This window comes from Sturnira hondurensis, unplaced genomic scaffold (genome assembly GCF_014824575.4).
Source record: "Sturnira hondurensis isolate 20B ecotype Veracruz unplaced genomic scaffold, ASM1482457v3 Scaffold0021632, whole genome shotgun sequence".
In the NCBI taxonomy this organism is placed as follows: domain Eukaryota; kingdom Metazoa; phylum Chordata; class Mammalia; order Chiroptera; family Phyllostomidae; genus Sturnira; species Sturnira hondurensis.
In genome coordinates, this window is record NW_028094263.1 from 4,196,390 (window position 1) to 4,212,711 (window position 16,322).

The following is a 16,322-nucleotide window of genomic DNA, read 5'->3' on the forward strand; positions in this document are numbered from 1 at the left end:
AAAAGATAGAAAACTATCACTTGGATAATAATTAAATTAAAAAAATTTTAAAGTGTACAATTCAAAGGTTTTTAGTATATTCACAAGATATGTGCAGCCATCACCAAGTAAGTTTTAGAACATTTGTTCACCTCAAAGAGAAATCCTGCTCTTTCAGCTACCACCCCCCTATTCCTCCATTCTCGGTCATCCCCAGCCCTAAGCAACCCATAATATACTTTCAGTCTCTACAGATTTCCCTGCTCTGGAGTTTTATATGAATGAATCATAGAGTATGTGGCCTTTTGTGACTGGCTCCTTTCCCTTAGCATAATGTTTTCAAGGTTCATCTCCATACTGGCATGTATCAGTACTTCATTCATTTTTAGGGCTAAATAATATTCCATTGTAGATACACCACATTTTGCTTATCCATTCACCCACTGATGGACAGGTGGGTTGTTTCTACCTTTCAGCTATTCTTAATAATGATACTATTAACATTCATGTACAAGCTTCTGGGTGGACATGTGTTTTTATTTCTCTTGAGGATATACATAGGCATGAAATTGATGGGTCATATGTTAACTCTATATTTAGTCATTTGAAGAAGTTGCCAGACTGTTTTCTAAAGTGGAAGTATCACTTCGTAGCCTTTTCTCTCAAATTACATTTTGAGATTTACCTATATTAACACACTTGGCTCTTAGTTCATCAGCTTTAACTACTGAGGGTTTTAATTATATGAATATGCCACAGTTCATTTACCCATCCTCCTGACAATGGGCCATTAGATTGTTTTGCTTTTCACGGTTACATGCTGCACTCCTCGTTCTTATACATGTCTCCTCATGCAAACCGTGGGAGTTTTACAGAGTGAAACTGCTGGCTTGTAGGGTCCCATAATTTTTAAAATATGAAATATTTTAAGCATATACAAAGGTTTTAAGAATACTATCATGAACAACTTTGTATTTTCCACCATCTTAAGGAACAAAATATTATTAGTACAGTTGAAGTCCTCTGAGTACTTCTCTTTCTCTAATTACATGCTATTTGAGCCTCCTTATCCAATTTGGCGTTTATCATTCCCTTACATTTCTTTGTTCTTTTACTATAAATGAATGACACCATTTATTTTAAATACATTTTTGAACAGTGATTTTTTTATTTTAATTTTCTGTATAATGTTATTTCTGAATTGTAGTTCTTTACCTGGTTTGCTGAAGACAGTGGTCTGCACCTTGCGGGAGAGGCTGGTCAGCTCGCATAAGAAGTTAAAAACACGATGACACTCCAGTTCATCCCAACCTGCTGTTAAGATCTGAGGATAGTAAAATAAAGGGAACAGTGCAGATGTTCAGACCATCAAATCAAAGCATAAGTCACTACTGCTTTATGAACACATAACTGTTATAGTACATGACCCAGGTGGTGTGTAATTTTTATCCACTATGGAACTGTTGAAATTAATAAGAAATTTTACATAAACAAAATATAGAAATGCTTCAAATTTAATTTCTTTTTTTAAGGAGTATGTCTTCAGAGAACTTCCAATGCTACTAAATCCTGAACTCTGACAGTATGAAGAAAATAACAAATCTTAGAATGCAGCTCTAGACATCTGACCCAGAAGCACACTGTGGCTCACTTTTAGGTGAAAGTCGAACCCTGCTGACCCCCTCTAGCTATCATTTATGATATTGCTTACAAATGATAAAGATTTCATTTAATATGACAATTTTTAAGCATTTATGACATTTGGATGTGAACAGAAAAATTTCATTAGAACAAAATTTAATAATTCTTTTTTAGTAAACCCAAATTAAACACACTTAAACACATATGAGAAGGAAATTCCAATGGTGCATCATTATTCAATTGACCCTGAACAACACAGGTTTGAAGTGCTCAGGTCCACCTTCATGCAGATTTTTTTTTCAACAAATATGTGCACTTGAAAAAAGAAAAGATTCTTGAAAAAAGAAAGGATCTTTTTCTCTTTTTAAATGATTTTACTTATTTATTTTTAGAGAGAGGAGGAGAGAAAAGAGAAACATAGATATGTGAGAGATACTTCAATAGGTTGCCTCTAGCACGCCCCCAACTGGGGACCTGGCCCTGCCTCAGAATCAAACCAGAGACTTTCGCGTTCATAGGCCGGCGCTCAGTCCATGGAGTCACACCTTGTGCACTGTTTTCAGTGCAAAGTTGGGAGGACACAGACGTGGAGAGCTGACTGTATGCATTGATCTAAACCATTTTAAATAGGGGACTTGAGCATCCATGGATTTTGGAACCCATGTGGAGTCCAGGAGCTAGTTCCCTTGAATACCAAGAAACAACTTAAATTTGGAGGGAGTCAAAAGCTATACATAGATTTTTGACTGCACGTAGGCACCTCTAACCTCTGTGTTGTTCAAGGGTCAACTGTAATTAGATTTTGAAAAACTTGATCAATCACGTAAATTTTTCTTAAAATAGTTGACCTGGCTTTTAGCAGTATAAAAATTAATCTTATTATCTCTGGAAGGATATACAAGAAACTGATAACATTAGTTAATTCTGCTGAAGGATACTCACTGGACAAGGCTTTGGAGGGAGACTTACTTTTCACTTTATATCATTTTGTACCTTTTGAAATTTACATAAATACATGTGTTCAATTATCTGTCTAAGACAGATTTTTTCATTTCTTTGGGACAGGCTGGTAGGCTGGGATATAAGTAAGATTACTGTAAGACTATTGTAGACCTGATAACATTGTTGTAAGTTTTAAATAAGCTAGTACATTGCTTAGAATAGTATATTAATGATACATTATTAATATTGAATAACATTAAATTATGATATTATTATCTTCTTTATTTATAGTAAAGGCTAGTCAAAAATGTTCTTAAAATTATACAGCTGATTTTTTCTTTTTTTTGTAGTTCTATTATCACTGATGTATAACATTGTATAAATGAAATGTATACAATGTAGCAGTTTTATATCATACATATTGCAAATTAACTACCATAATAAGGTTAGTTACATCTATCACCTCCCATGGTTACAATTTTTTTATACAGTTGATTTCTAAAGTCACATCTTGTCCTCGCTGGTGCAGCTCAGTGGATTGAGTGCGGGCCTGTGAAGTAAAGGGTTGCCAGTTCGATTCCCAGTCAGGGCACATGCCTGGGTTGCAGGCCAGGTCCCCAGTGGGGGACACATGAGAGGCAACCACACATTGATGTTTCTCTCCCTCTCTATCTCCTTCCCATCCCCTCTCTCTAAAAATAAATAAATATTTTTTTAAAAGTCACATCTTAAATAAATAGCCCAAGACTTAAAATTCATTATACACATACACACACACACATACACTCCTCACCTCACACTATTTCTAGTCTTTAAAATAGTAGCTAGAAACTTTGAGGACTTTGGTAAAGAACTATGTAACATTTCTTACCAGTGAGAAATCCAAGAAGAAAATCTGAGGTAGCAAACATTATTAGATTAACACATGCTCAAATCTTTACAATTTTATTGTTTTTTTAGATTATTATTACTTTTTTTAACCCATGGAATAATACATTACATGCTCTCTTGTCAACAGTTCAAAAATATTCCTTTTCTTCTTTCATTAAAAAAATGTACATGCCCTGGCTGGTGTGGCTCAGTGGATTGAGCACCAGCTTGTGAACCAAAGAGTCGCCAGTTTGATTCCCAGTCAGGGCAGATGCCTGGGTTGCAGGCCAGGTCCCCAGTAGGGGACACATGAAAGGCAACCACACATTGATGTTTCTCTCCTTCTCTTTCTCCCTNGGTGCAGCTCAGTGGATTGAGTGCGGGCCTGTGAAGTAAAGGGTTGCTGGTTCGATTCCCAGTCAGGGCACATGCCTGGGTTGCAGGCCAGGTCCCCAGTGGGGGACACATGAGAGGCAACCACACATTGATGTTTCTCTCCCTCTCTATCTCCTTCCCGTCCCCTCTAAAAATAAATAAATATTTTTTAAAAAGTCACATCTTAAATAAATAGCCCAAGACTTAAAATTCATTATACACATACACACACACATACACTCCTCACCTCACACTATTTCTAGTCTTTAAAATAGTAGCTAGAAACTTTGAGGACTTTGGTAAAGAACTATGTAACATTTCTTACCAGTGAGAAATCCAAGAAGAAAATCTGAGGTAGCAAACATTATTAGATTAACACATGCTCAAATCTTTACAATTTTATTGTTTTTTTAGATTATTATTACTTTTTTTAACCCATGGAATAATACATTACATGCTCTCTTGTCAACAGTTCAAAAATATTCCTTTTCTTCTTTCATTAAAAAAATGTACATGCCCTGGCTGGTGTGGCTCAGTGGATTGAGCACCAGCTTGTGAACCAAAGAGTCGCCAGTTTGATTCCCAGTCAGGGCAGATGCCTGGGTTGCAGGCCAGGTCCCCAGTAGGGGACACATGAAAGGCAACCACACATTGATGTTTCTCTCCTTCTCTTTCTCCCTCCCTTCCCCTCTGTCTAAAACTAAATAAATAAAACCTTTAATAAAAAATGTACCTGTAGAAACATGCCATAACATGATAATCCTAAACATTGCATAGGAGCTGCACAGCCACTGAATTTAAAACAGGAGACCTGTAAAGAGAACAACCACTAATTCATCCTTTTCAGTGGAACTGTAAAACGATTTGACAAACTTAATGGAACTATGTAAGCATTTTTTCAGTCTTAAATGAAAGTAACTGAGATGTTAAATAACTGATTAGCATTGGTATATAGGTAGGGATTACAAAAGACAAAAAGCAGGCCCTGACCAGTGTTACCGAGTGGAGTGAGTGCGCAGTGAAAGAGTCTCCTGTTGGATTCCCAGTCAGAGCACATGCCTGGGTTGCAGGATAGGTCCCCAGTTAGGGACGTGCGAAAGGGAACCAGTCATTATTTTTCTCACTCACGGATGTTTCTCTCCTTCTCTTTCTCCCTCCCTTACCCTCTCTCTGAGAATAAATAAAATCTTTATATTTGATCTTAGCCAAAAGGCTGAGAAGCAATAACATAAAATCTTTATTAAAAAGAAAGAAATAAAAAACAAAGACTGCCTTTAAGGAGCTCACAATTTATTTTATTTTATTATTTTTTAAAATTAATTTATTTTTAGAGAGGGGAAAGGAGGAAGAAAGAGAGAAAGAGAAATATCAATGTGTGGTTGCCTCTCACGTGGCCCCCACTGAGGACCTGTCCTGCAACCCAGGCAGGTGCCCTGACTGGGAATTGAAACTGGCAACCCTTTGGTTCGGAGCCCATGCTCAATCCCCTGAGCTATTGTAGCCAGGACTATTTTATTTTATTTTTAAGATTTTATTTATTTATTTTTAGACACATGGGAAGATAAAGAGAGGGAGAGAAACATCAATGTATGGTTTCCTCTTGCACACCCACCACCAGGGACCAGACCCACAACCCAGGCATGTGTCCTGAATGGAAATCAAACTGGTGACCCTTCTGTTCACAGGCTGGTGCTCAATCCACCAAGCCACACCAGCCAGGGCAAGGAGCTCACAATTTATTTAGGAGAATAAGATACACACATGTGAAGTTATTTTGATAATTCAGGTTAGAATATGTATAAATGATAAAATGACTGAAAAATATGATACCAGACACTATAAAAGCATGGAAATGATAAATTTGGGAATGATTTTAAAAGCTTATGAAGGATGTGAAACAAGCAATGTCTTAAAGTAGCATTCAAATATAACAAATGGAAAGGATTGGTGAGGGAAACAAATAAGGGCAACACTGTATCGGAGTAGGAATAAAACAGTTTATTTGGGAAGAAAGATACAACTAACTTAACTAGGTTTAAAGAAATAGGAAGTATAGTTGCATTGTTAGGGAGAACCTTAAATACCAGCTATGGACTTTGGAATTTGTCTTGCTGAATTGAGTAGCCACTGAAAAATTTTTAAGCAAGTGATGCTGTAGGAAGAATAACTTGGGTTCAGTGTGCAGAATGTGTTGGGGTCAGAAGAAATTGGATGGCATAGAGATCATCTGGGAAGCTGCTGCAAGAATATAGATCTGAATTCAATGCAAATATTGAGATGAAAAAAGGCAGTGCTTCAGAAATAGTTTGCATACTACTGATTGTAGAACTGAGCCATCAGCACTACATGTATATTTGAGTTTGTACAGTAAAACTCATTTTTTCCATAGACATTATGCCCAACACATTGATATACATATCCAAGTCATAAATTATCACAAAACATTACCATTTTATATATTAAAATACTTTCTGATGTTTTTGTATATTTAAACAGTAAGATTTTAACATTCAGAAATTATTTCATTTTTTAAAGAAATTATTTCATTTTAATAAAACATCTAAATCACTACTTTAAAACATCCTCATGATTCCCATGTGGGGTAAAAATACTTTTATAATCAAATAAACCTAATAAACTTAAACGATTTACTGTACTTAGTTATATATAAAATTATTTTATAATAAGTAAAGGACTACTATACCACATTTTGGTGTTTTATAATCTTTGAGTACTTGGTAAAATATTAAATTATCATTGATCAATTTAATAATAATTCATGAAGTCCTACTAATTAAGGATCGATTTTAAATAAGTATAAAACAATGATAAAATATCTTCACTGGAAATCAAGATTGTGAACTAATTCAAAAGTATGTCAAAGTTGCAGGTTCAATCCTCAGGGCACATACAAGAATCAACCAAGGGACAGAAAACTGTCCATGAACAACAATTAAGATTAAAAAAATAAAAAATAAACCACCAAAAAAAAGAATTAACCAAGGAATGCATAAATAAGTGAAACATCATATCAATGTTTCTGAAAATGAATAAATTAAAAAAAAAGAAGTATGATCTTACTTCTGCGAGTATCTTGTGGATGTACTTTAGCCTTTCCTTTGTGGGTAGCAGCAATGTACATCTTTTAAAAAGTAAACCTGAGAAAGTAAAACAAAACAAAACAAAACAACATGAAAAAAGGTGACAGTGCAAACAATGAAAAAGTATCTATAAAGCACAGCATAATGTTTCCTGAAAGTCAAGTACGGTATGCTGTAGTGAGTGGACTGTGAGCTGATGTGGTTTGTAAGAGAAAGTTCGGGAGGAGGGGTGTAAAACATTTATATGTTGATGACCAAGTGGTTTTGATGTTTACCTGAGAGGCACTGGCACAAAATTTTATAAGATATTGTGAAATTGATACTATAGGACAGATATGGAAAAGTTTTAAATTATTTAGATTTTAAAAGATTCAATAACAAGACATTAAATACACTAGGGAAATTTTATATTGTCTTTATTCCATTGAAAACATATTTCAGTATCTCTTGAAATTATTCTCATGTCCACAAAGAAAAATGTTTTGAAATGTTAATGTAAGACATAGGAAGAACAGGAAAAGAGATTTTGTATTCTTTTCAGAAAATAAAAAACATTTTAAGTTACAAATCTTTAAAATTCCAGAGATCTTAAGTCATTTTTGCTCACAGAAAATGTCCAGTTTGGATTAATTATCTATTTCTCTCTACAAATACATCCTTTTATGGAGCTTGCATGATAAGAATGTATAGAATTTTGTGTTCAGACATTTAAAAAAGAAACAAAATCCCTTCCATTTCCCAGTGAGATATGTAATTTCAACTACAGTGACAGGAAGTGAATAATTTATTTCCTCAACTTTAAACGGTCTGTTTTCCTAAAATGGCAATACTTTGTTAACATTCCTATGAGGGCAAATGTCCTCAAATTACAAGTAAGATATACGGCAGGAACATATATACCTGCATATCATTACTTTCTTCAGTTTTCATCTTCTCTGCATTTACTTTTTAACATAATATAAATATTACTTTATATATTTCTGTAGAACATATGGGAGTCTAATTTATTTTTAGAAGTTGTTACGTTTGGGTAACCCATGACCAGAATTAAGTCTTAAACATAAACCCTCCCTATTCTTGTACATAAAAAGACATTTTCAGTGTTCAGCGTTTAGGCCGAGTTCTTTTCCTTTCGTGCTTTGGCATCCAGTCCCATGGCATGTCATAGCTGGGGAACTAACTGTAAGCTATAATTGTATGTTGGTTGCCTTTTCTAATGTAAAACTCCTATTTTTAAGGGTAGCAATTTAACATAAAAACCAATACTGACTGACTTTTTTCTTAAACACAGGTGCTCTGCGATACCCTTTAGAGACGAACTTCTTTAATTTCTTTTTACTAAAATAGAGTCAGATGTAATGTTCTTTCCACACTAGCCATCTGCTCTGTTTTTGTGTGAAGGAGGAAATTAAAATTTATAATATTCAAAGAGCAGAATTCTGAAAATGTTATTTTAATGTCTGAAAATAAGAACAGATCAGACAGGAATAGCAACAGGAGAAAATGGTAAATACATCAAACATTTACCAAAAGAATCAGTCATAAGCCAGGTGTCTGCATCAAAATTAAATGTAAGGTTGAAATCATTGCATGAATAAATCTGTTTTAAAAAGCTAGCTATTAAGATCAATACACATTTGTACTTTTAACTGATTTATCCATATAATTGTCTTAAGGCTTTTTTGTTTGTTTAAGCAATTGAGACTTGGTCAGGGAGAGAAAATTTTTTCAGATCAAAACTAAAGAATAGCCCTGGCTGATTTAGCTCAGTGGATTGAGCGTGGGCCTGGGAACCAAACAACTGCGGTTCGATTCCCAGTCAGGGCACATGCCTGGGTTGCAAGGCCAGTTCCCAGTAGGAGATGCATGAGAGGCAACCACACATTGACATTTCTCTCCCTCTCTCCTTCCCTTCCCCTCTAAAAATAAATAAATAAAATCTTAAAAATAACAAAAACAAAGAATAAGCACTTTTACCCAATCAACTACCATTTCCTCTGCACCTAATGATGTTTGCAAAAACTATTTACAGTAACAAGTAGCAAAAAGTAATTGCATATTCTGTTACAGACTTTCCTAAGCCTAACTCAATACTGAAGCCAATAACATTATAATCAAATTATATACCTTTAATTTAGTCTTACAAAATATCCTTGTCAATGCAGTTCTATATATTTACACATTGTCTTACTTTATATTTTATTTTATGTCTTACTTTACTATATATTTCTTATATTTACACATTGTATTTACTCATTTACACATATTGTCTTACTTTATTATCTTAAAACTAGGCACTCTTTGGCTACTAAAAGACAAAAATTAGTTAACTTTGGTATATTTTAATTTAAATCTCAACATCACTTTGATATTTGGTTTGATTGTAATGTTTTGTTTAATTTAAGGTGACTTCTAATTTAATTGGTGTCATTAGTCAAGTCAAAATTAGAATTTTATTTCAGCACTCTTAGAGAGAATAAAATCAATAAAATGGGTGGAAGATGAATACAAATCAAGGGAAAAAGATCTTAGAAATTTCCTTTGATAAGGTTAATTTAATCACAACATGATGATTTGTTAGTAAACGTATACAGTGCTTTAAAAAACACTGTTTCTGATAAGAGAAGAAATGATCTTCCACAATAATGTGTTTAAAGTTCTGTGTTAAGGCCCAGATTATGGTTGAAAGGGAAAAGAGGTATCAAGATAAATCTCAGGCCCTGGCTGGTGTAGCCCAGTGGATTGAACTCCGACTGCGAACCAACGGGTCACCAATTCAATTCCCAGTGAGGGCACATGCCTGGGTTGCAGGCCAGGTCCCTGGAACAGGGCGCACGAGAGGCAACCACACATTGATGATCCTCTCCCTCTCATTCTCTCTCTAAAAATGAATAAATAAAATCTTTAAAAAAAGATAAAATTCAACAGATCCATAGAAAATACATCAATTTCCTAAGCTGGTAAACCACCTAGAAAATATGCATAGGTGACACTGTATCCACAAACCATCACAAGGGCTCACACTTTTTACATTAAATTGCATCCTCTCATCTTTGAACTTAAGTGTAAGGAAATGTTAAGGGAAAGTCCTCACACTGAAGAGCAAAAGCACCATAGAAATAGGCACATATTAGAAAATACTCTATTTCCCATGAATCTTACAGAATTGTATGATAAAATCCCCTTAATTAAGTATGGTTCTTTACTCCTTACAATTCTTACTACACAAATTACCTAGAGATCTGTAGTGTTCCAGTATAGCAGAGTCCTGTCTCTCGCCAGGCAGCTCAAGGTTATGAAAGTCCTGTAGTAAAAGCCTTTTGCTTCCTGACGCGGTTGAGATGTAATTAATAATGTGCTGGCTGAATGTTTTGGACACCATGCTTAGTATGCTGATATCCTTCACTACCAAAGGAAAAATACATACATGTGTGTGAATGGCTTAAATACAAGAACGTCACTGTTAGTACAATGTAAAAACTTATGTTAGCTCACGAATAACATTAAAGAATAGTAAAAATAAAGAGGGAAATCGAAAATTGTTTTAAATCCAGTGCTCAATAAATTAGAAATACTTTGGGATGTAACAGTCATACTACCATGTCACTGTAATGAGAAGCGTGCTTAAAGAGTTTGAGTATTCTCCTTTTCCATTGTACCCTCACCTAACAACAGTAAAGCTTTACAAAATAAACTTAACATGAACACTATTAATTCTAGCGGGGGCAAAGATGACAAACTAGTTCTTGGGAAAAATAAGAATATTTGAGTGTCTACGTAGCCTGCTCATAGTCCCCAAACCTCACCTGACAAATATCTTAAGATTATTTGAAATACTTCCAATGGCAAGGCTCTAAAATCTCCAAGCATTGACAAGGGCTCGGAACCTGAGGAAAGGGCGCTGGAAACACAGCTGGGCCGACGATGACTACGTCGGTATTTCTGGTTGGGGATCAAAGTGAAACTGGTATTTATTCTAGATGCCATCCTTCTTCTTATCTTGTGAATTTATCCTGGTTAGAAAAACAAAAGTACAAGAGACAAAAAAAGAAGAAAAAAAGGATATTATAGTGATGAAGAGAGGGTTTTTTTTGTTGTTGTTTGTTTTTAATGAAGAGGTTGATATTTTCATGGGAAATAGTTGTCGCTCTATATTTACAAAACTTTTAATATGGTGTCCAATTTATGGAGTTCCCATTGGTAGAATCTATTATGAATCTCAGCGTGATATGAAATATTTAAAAATATTTTCCTTCTTAGCCAAATATTTCTAGATAGATTAAGAGTTTTAGTAGAAAATGGGAATGTATTTGGGTAAAATACATTCTAAGAAAAGAATTATGCAAAATTTTTACATATAGAAAAAATTTTACAAAAGAAACCAATATAACAGTTTCAACACATTCAATGTAGCTTTAAAATTTTGTAGTAATGTTTTTCTATTTCCCTAAAACTAACTCTGACATCTTTTGTCAGAAACAATAAAAACAAAAGGATAAAAAATAGAGACTTTCATTTTAGCGGCTTCATGCAGTGAAATGAAAGACTTATCAAATCAGTAAGAGTCGAGTAAATAAATAAACAATACATTTCCCTCAGTTTCACCTTTGGTTGATAATAGTTACTGATATGTCTCAGGAAGGGCTTCCATAACTTGATTTCGAAATGAACATTTCCTAGAGAAAATGACTAAAGTCACTGAAAATTTGCTCATACTAAACTAAAAAACAACAACAACAACAACAAAAAACCCTGTTCGTCACACACAGTGACATTGTCACTATGGCCCCAACCCAGAAAACACTGTCTGACCTTGTATGTGCACGTGCTCAGGCAAATGCAATGTATGTGCACGTGCAACATACACGTAATGCACGAGCGTGCGTGGGTAACCTCGAGTCCCGGCTGAAGCTCCTCCTTTACGAAGTAACAACTGAGTTGTTTCATCTCCGAGTTACAAGTGTATCTGACCAAAATGCATTTTCTCCTTTTGTCAGGAAATTGCTAAAACCACATTGTTACGTATTTACCCTAAAAGGTTACATATCAACTCATGTCAACATAAAATCAGTTACACACTTAAACACAGGGCCCAGCCATTTGGTGCAGAGTGAAAAGCATCCTCTAAGACCATGCACACCAAGGCACTTTGCTTCAGCATTCAACGGCCATTTAAATGACCAGACACTTTAACAATAATTCTTGAACTTACACAAGTGCCTTGTCAAAATGCTTACAAAGTACAGCAAAAACAAAACAAAGATTAAATTTGCCTGTAAACACTTTGGTTTAGAGTATGCCAGAATTTCATGCTTATATCTCTTTTTAACAACAAAAAAAGGGTGGGGGAGTGGGGGGGATCCCTGCCCAGTGTATTTTGTAACTTTTTTCAATTATAGCCACAACTGAAATCCCTTTCACTGCTAACAGGCACGCTTCTTCAAGTCATGTATTTTTCAGGGCTGCATATGATTCCAACCAATGGAAGAACCTTAATTTATCAAATCCACAAAGTCGTTGGGTCCCCCGCCACCCAAGGCTCCCAGTAGGCATTTTACAGCATTAGCCTTGTGAGCAAACACAAAGCGGGCCCAGGACTCGCTTCTCTGAGGACCTTGCGGGCTCTTCGGGGCCCCGCGGGCCCTGCTGCCCAGGGGCCTCCAGCGTGGCGACCGGTGGAAAAACACACAGAATTCAAAGCTCCGAGAGGTCAACACACAAAACCCACGTTCTTCTAAAGAAAGCCTCTTTCCACGATTTTACATGTTCCTCTCAGACCCGAACGTTTTTGGAAAGCTGGCAGACTTCTTGGGGGAAATGTAAAGGTGTAAGCCCAAATTACTGGTTCCCTCTCACCCTCTGGAGAACGGTCGTCACCGCCCCAAATCGCGGCATTACGGGGTCTTCGAGCCCCGGGTCCCGCCCACGCACTTCGGGCTTTTGGGAAAGACTTCGAGCGCCCCCTGGGGTGGACTCGTACCCCCTTCCCGGAAAAAACCGTCCGCCAGCAGCTCACCGGGATTTCGATTTTGTCTGAACTTTTAAGAAAAACCCTCTTGAGGCGACCCACCCCGCCTGCTCGGGTGTCAGCCCGAAACACCTCCGAAGAGGCAACCTAGGGAGGGCAGGGCAGGGAGAGCGGCCGGTAGGAGCCTCAGACCACCCTGGGCTGCACGTCTCACCCCGTCACTCCATCAGAAGTTGGGGAAACGAATCTCTTTTTACCACAGATTTTGACAGTTTTCCGGCTAAAGGATCACAGGAAGATGGGCGCTAGTCGTTGTGCCCCACCATCCTCCAGTTTCTCAATGTTCACAAAACAAAAAAGTCTCCTCAAGAGTTTCCCTCCGGGGAGAGAGAGAGAGAAAGTCCGCCTCCGCTCCGCTCCGGAGCGGCGCTCCAGCCTCCCAGGAGCCCCAGAGGCCTCGAGAAGCTTTTCGAATCCTCCCAGGAGCCCCAGCGGGAGGGAGGCCCCGCCCCCTCATGAATAATAAGAAGCGCCGGCTCCCCTAGCGCCCTCCTACGTCCGGAATAATTAACAACGAGGAGATCTTGGAGCCCCGAGCCGAAAGCCGTTCTTTGCTCCCAGCCGAAGACAGGAAGGGGTGGAGCCACGAGAATCTGGGGGAGGGGCGGGTGCAAAGGAAGAGCCCCAATCCAGCAAGATATAACATCTGCTCTGAGCCACTTCCTGTTTTCATTAACCTAGTTTAGAGTCTGTTTTTTATTCCCCCTCCCCAATAGGATAAATTACAAGAGGTTTCATCAAACTTCTGTTGGAAAACAACCTCCACAGGTTCCCTTTGAAACCTATCTGGGTGCCTGGAACTAAAGAAAGTTGAGGGCCTCCAGCCTCGCAAGATGGAGTCCAAGACAAATCTTTCTCGGTTGGCCCTCCTCCCTTGAACATTAAATTCTCATTAATTTATTCACTCATTCAGTAGCTAGTTACTGAAGCCTGCTCTGCGCCAGTCCCTGGGGTAGGTCCTAAGGCCACAACAGAGAACAGGACACACAAAGTTTCCTGCCTTAATGGAGTTTGATATTTTAGTGGGCAAGAAAGCAGAATAAACTACCGATAGAGAGCGATGCTATGGAGGAAATGAGGTAACAGAAAAATCAGAAAAAAACAGGCACAGGTGGGCACCTGTGCCTACTTTAAATACACAGGTCTGGAAGGTCCCTCTGAAGAGGTTGCATTTAATCTGAAAACTAATAGATGGGAAGGAGCCCGCCAGGATAAGGATTGGGGAGCAGGGGAAGGGAACAGTGGGAAAGATTTCGGTATGTACAGACAAGGAATTTGCAAGGCTGGCTGGCTGGGTTTAGGAAGCAAGTAGGAGAGTGGCAGCATGGAGACCATGGAGAGGTAGGTACAGACAGCCTAAAGAGGGGCGTTTTAGAAGCCCTGTAGGCTCTATATACTAATGCTTTTAGGGACTCACTTCATATTCTATTCAACAAAATGCCACGTACCCACATAGTACTCTTTATTTTATTTAAGATTTTATTTACTTTTAGAGAGAGGAAAAGGGAGGGAGAAAGGGAGGGAGAAAGAGAAGGAGAGAAACATCAATGTGTGGTTGCTTCTTGCACGCCCCCTACTGGGGACCTGGCCTGCAACCCAGGCATGTGCCCTGACTGGGAATTGAACTGGTGACCTTTTGATTTGCAGGCCAGCACTCAGTCCACTTGGCCACACCAGCCAGGGCTGGATATTTTAAAATGAGTATCATCGTAAACTGAAAGATGGTAATAAATAAATGGACTCAAATGTTTAAGCCAGTTCATAGCTCTGTTGGGATATGATGAAGCAGAAGGAGGGAATAGCACAGCTGTGAGTGGTATTACCTCCTTTCACAATCTTTTTTCAAGAGAAGCCCTCCCCCAAGATTAGTGTTCAGAATGGTTTGAGATTCTGATTTTATGGACCCTTAGATGGTATCGAGCTCCAGGCAGCTCTACGAGAAAACCCTGAGGTAGTATGGATTCAGATACAAAGGAAATGGCCTTTGGCTTCCACCCTCTAAAGCCAGCTCAACCCCAACTAGCAATAAATTTAATCCCGTATTTCATATTTTATGATGGAATCATTTGGGCTTCACTCTTAGCATTATGATGGGAACTCTGGAAAATGGTTTTAATTGTTTTTAAAATTAAGACAAATGAGCTACAGACTGGGAGCAAATACTTGCCAGAAACATCTGATAAAGAGCTTTAATTTAAACTATACAAAGAACTCTTAAAACTCAACTCTAAGAAAATGAACAAACAATGAGCAAAAGATCTGAACAGATACCTCACCAAAAGGGATACACAGATGGCAAATAAGCATATGAAAAGATGCTCCACATAATATGTCATCAGGGAATTGCAAATTTAAACAACAATGAGCTCATTACACACCTATTAGAAGGGCCAAAATCCAAAACACTGATAATACCAAATGCTGGTGAGGATGTGGAACGATAGAAACTGTCACTCACTGCCAGTGAAAATGCAAAATAGTACAGGCACTTTGGAAGACAGTTTGGAGATTTCTCACAAAACATTTACCCAAAGGAGTTGAAAACTAATGTCCACACAATTACCTGCACAGGGATGTTTATATCAGCTTTATTCACAATTGCCAAAACTCGGAAGCAACCAAGATGTCTGCCAGTAAGTGATTAGATTAATAAACTGTGGTACATCCAGATGAATTTTATTCAGCGCTAACAAGAAATGAACTATTAAGCCATGAAAAGACATGGAGGAATTTTTAATTCACTGCATTCACTTAGGAATGCGTATTCCTAAGTGAAAGAAGCCAATCTGAGAAGGCTACATACGGTTATAATTCCAACTACATGACATGTGAAAGAGGCAAGACTATGGAGACAGTAGAAAGACCAGTGGTTGCCAGGGGCTTCGGAAGAGGGAGGAATGAATAGACAGAACACAGAGGATTTTTAGGGCAGTGAAACAATTCTGCATGATACTATAATGCTGGATGTATCTCATTACACATTTGTCAAAACCCATAGAATGTACAACACCAAAAGTGAACCCTAATGTAAACTACAGACTCAAGGAGCCAATGATGTGTTTATACACATCAATTTTAACAAATGTACCACTCTGTGGGGTATGTATGATGGGGGGGAAGTTGTGCATGTGTGGGGGCAGGGAGCAAAAAATCTCTGTACCATCCACTCAATTTTGCTGTGAACCTAAAACTGCTCTAAAAAATAAAGTCAATATGTAAAAAAATTAAGGCCAGCACTTAGCCTTTAATTTAGGAATTTTTTTTCTAATTAAAAATCTAGAATTTCTGCCCTGGCTCAGTGGGTTGAGTGCTGGCCTGCAAACCAAAGAGTTGCTGGTTCGATTCCCAGCCAGGGCACGTGTCTGGTTAGCAGGCCAGGTCCTGAG

General features: G+C 37.6%; 1 protein-coding gene across 2 annotated transcripts in view; it reads right to left on the bottom strand.

The window, feature by feature from the left end:
- Positions 1 to 13,316, bottom strand: part of FBXO47 (F-box protein 47) — a 28,851-nt gene extending 15,535 nt beyond the window's left edge. For both annotated transcript variants that reach the window (XM_037033388.1, XM_037033387.1), the window contains exons 1-6: positions 13,134 to 13,316; positions 10,715 to 10,921; positions 10,143 to 10,313; positions 6,889 to 6,965; positions 4,541 to 4,618; positions 1,195 to 1,303 (exon numbers count right to left, since the gene is read on the bottom strand). In XM_037033388.1, coding sequence (XP_036889283.1) covers positions 1,195 to 1,303; positions 4,541 to 4,618; positions 6,889 to 6,965; positions 10,143 to 10,313; positions 10,715 to 10,895 — 616 coding nt within the window. In that variant the 5' untranslated portion in view covers positions 10,896 to 10,921; positions 13,134 to 13,316. The remainder of the gene's footprint in view (positions 1 to 1,194; positions 1,304 to 4,540; positions 4,619 to 6,888; positions 6,966 to 10,142; positions 10,314 to 10,714; positions 10,922 to 13,133) is intronic.
- Positions 13,317 to 16,322: the final 3,006 nt, after the last annotated feature.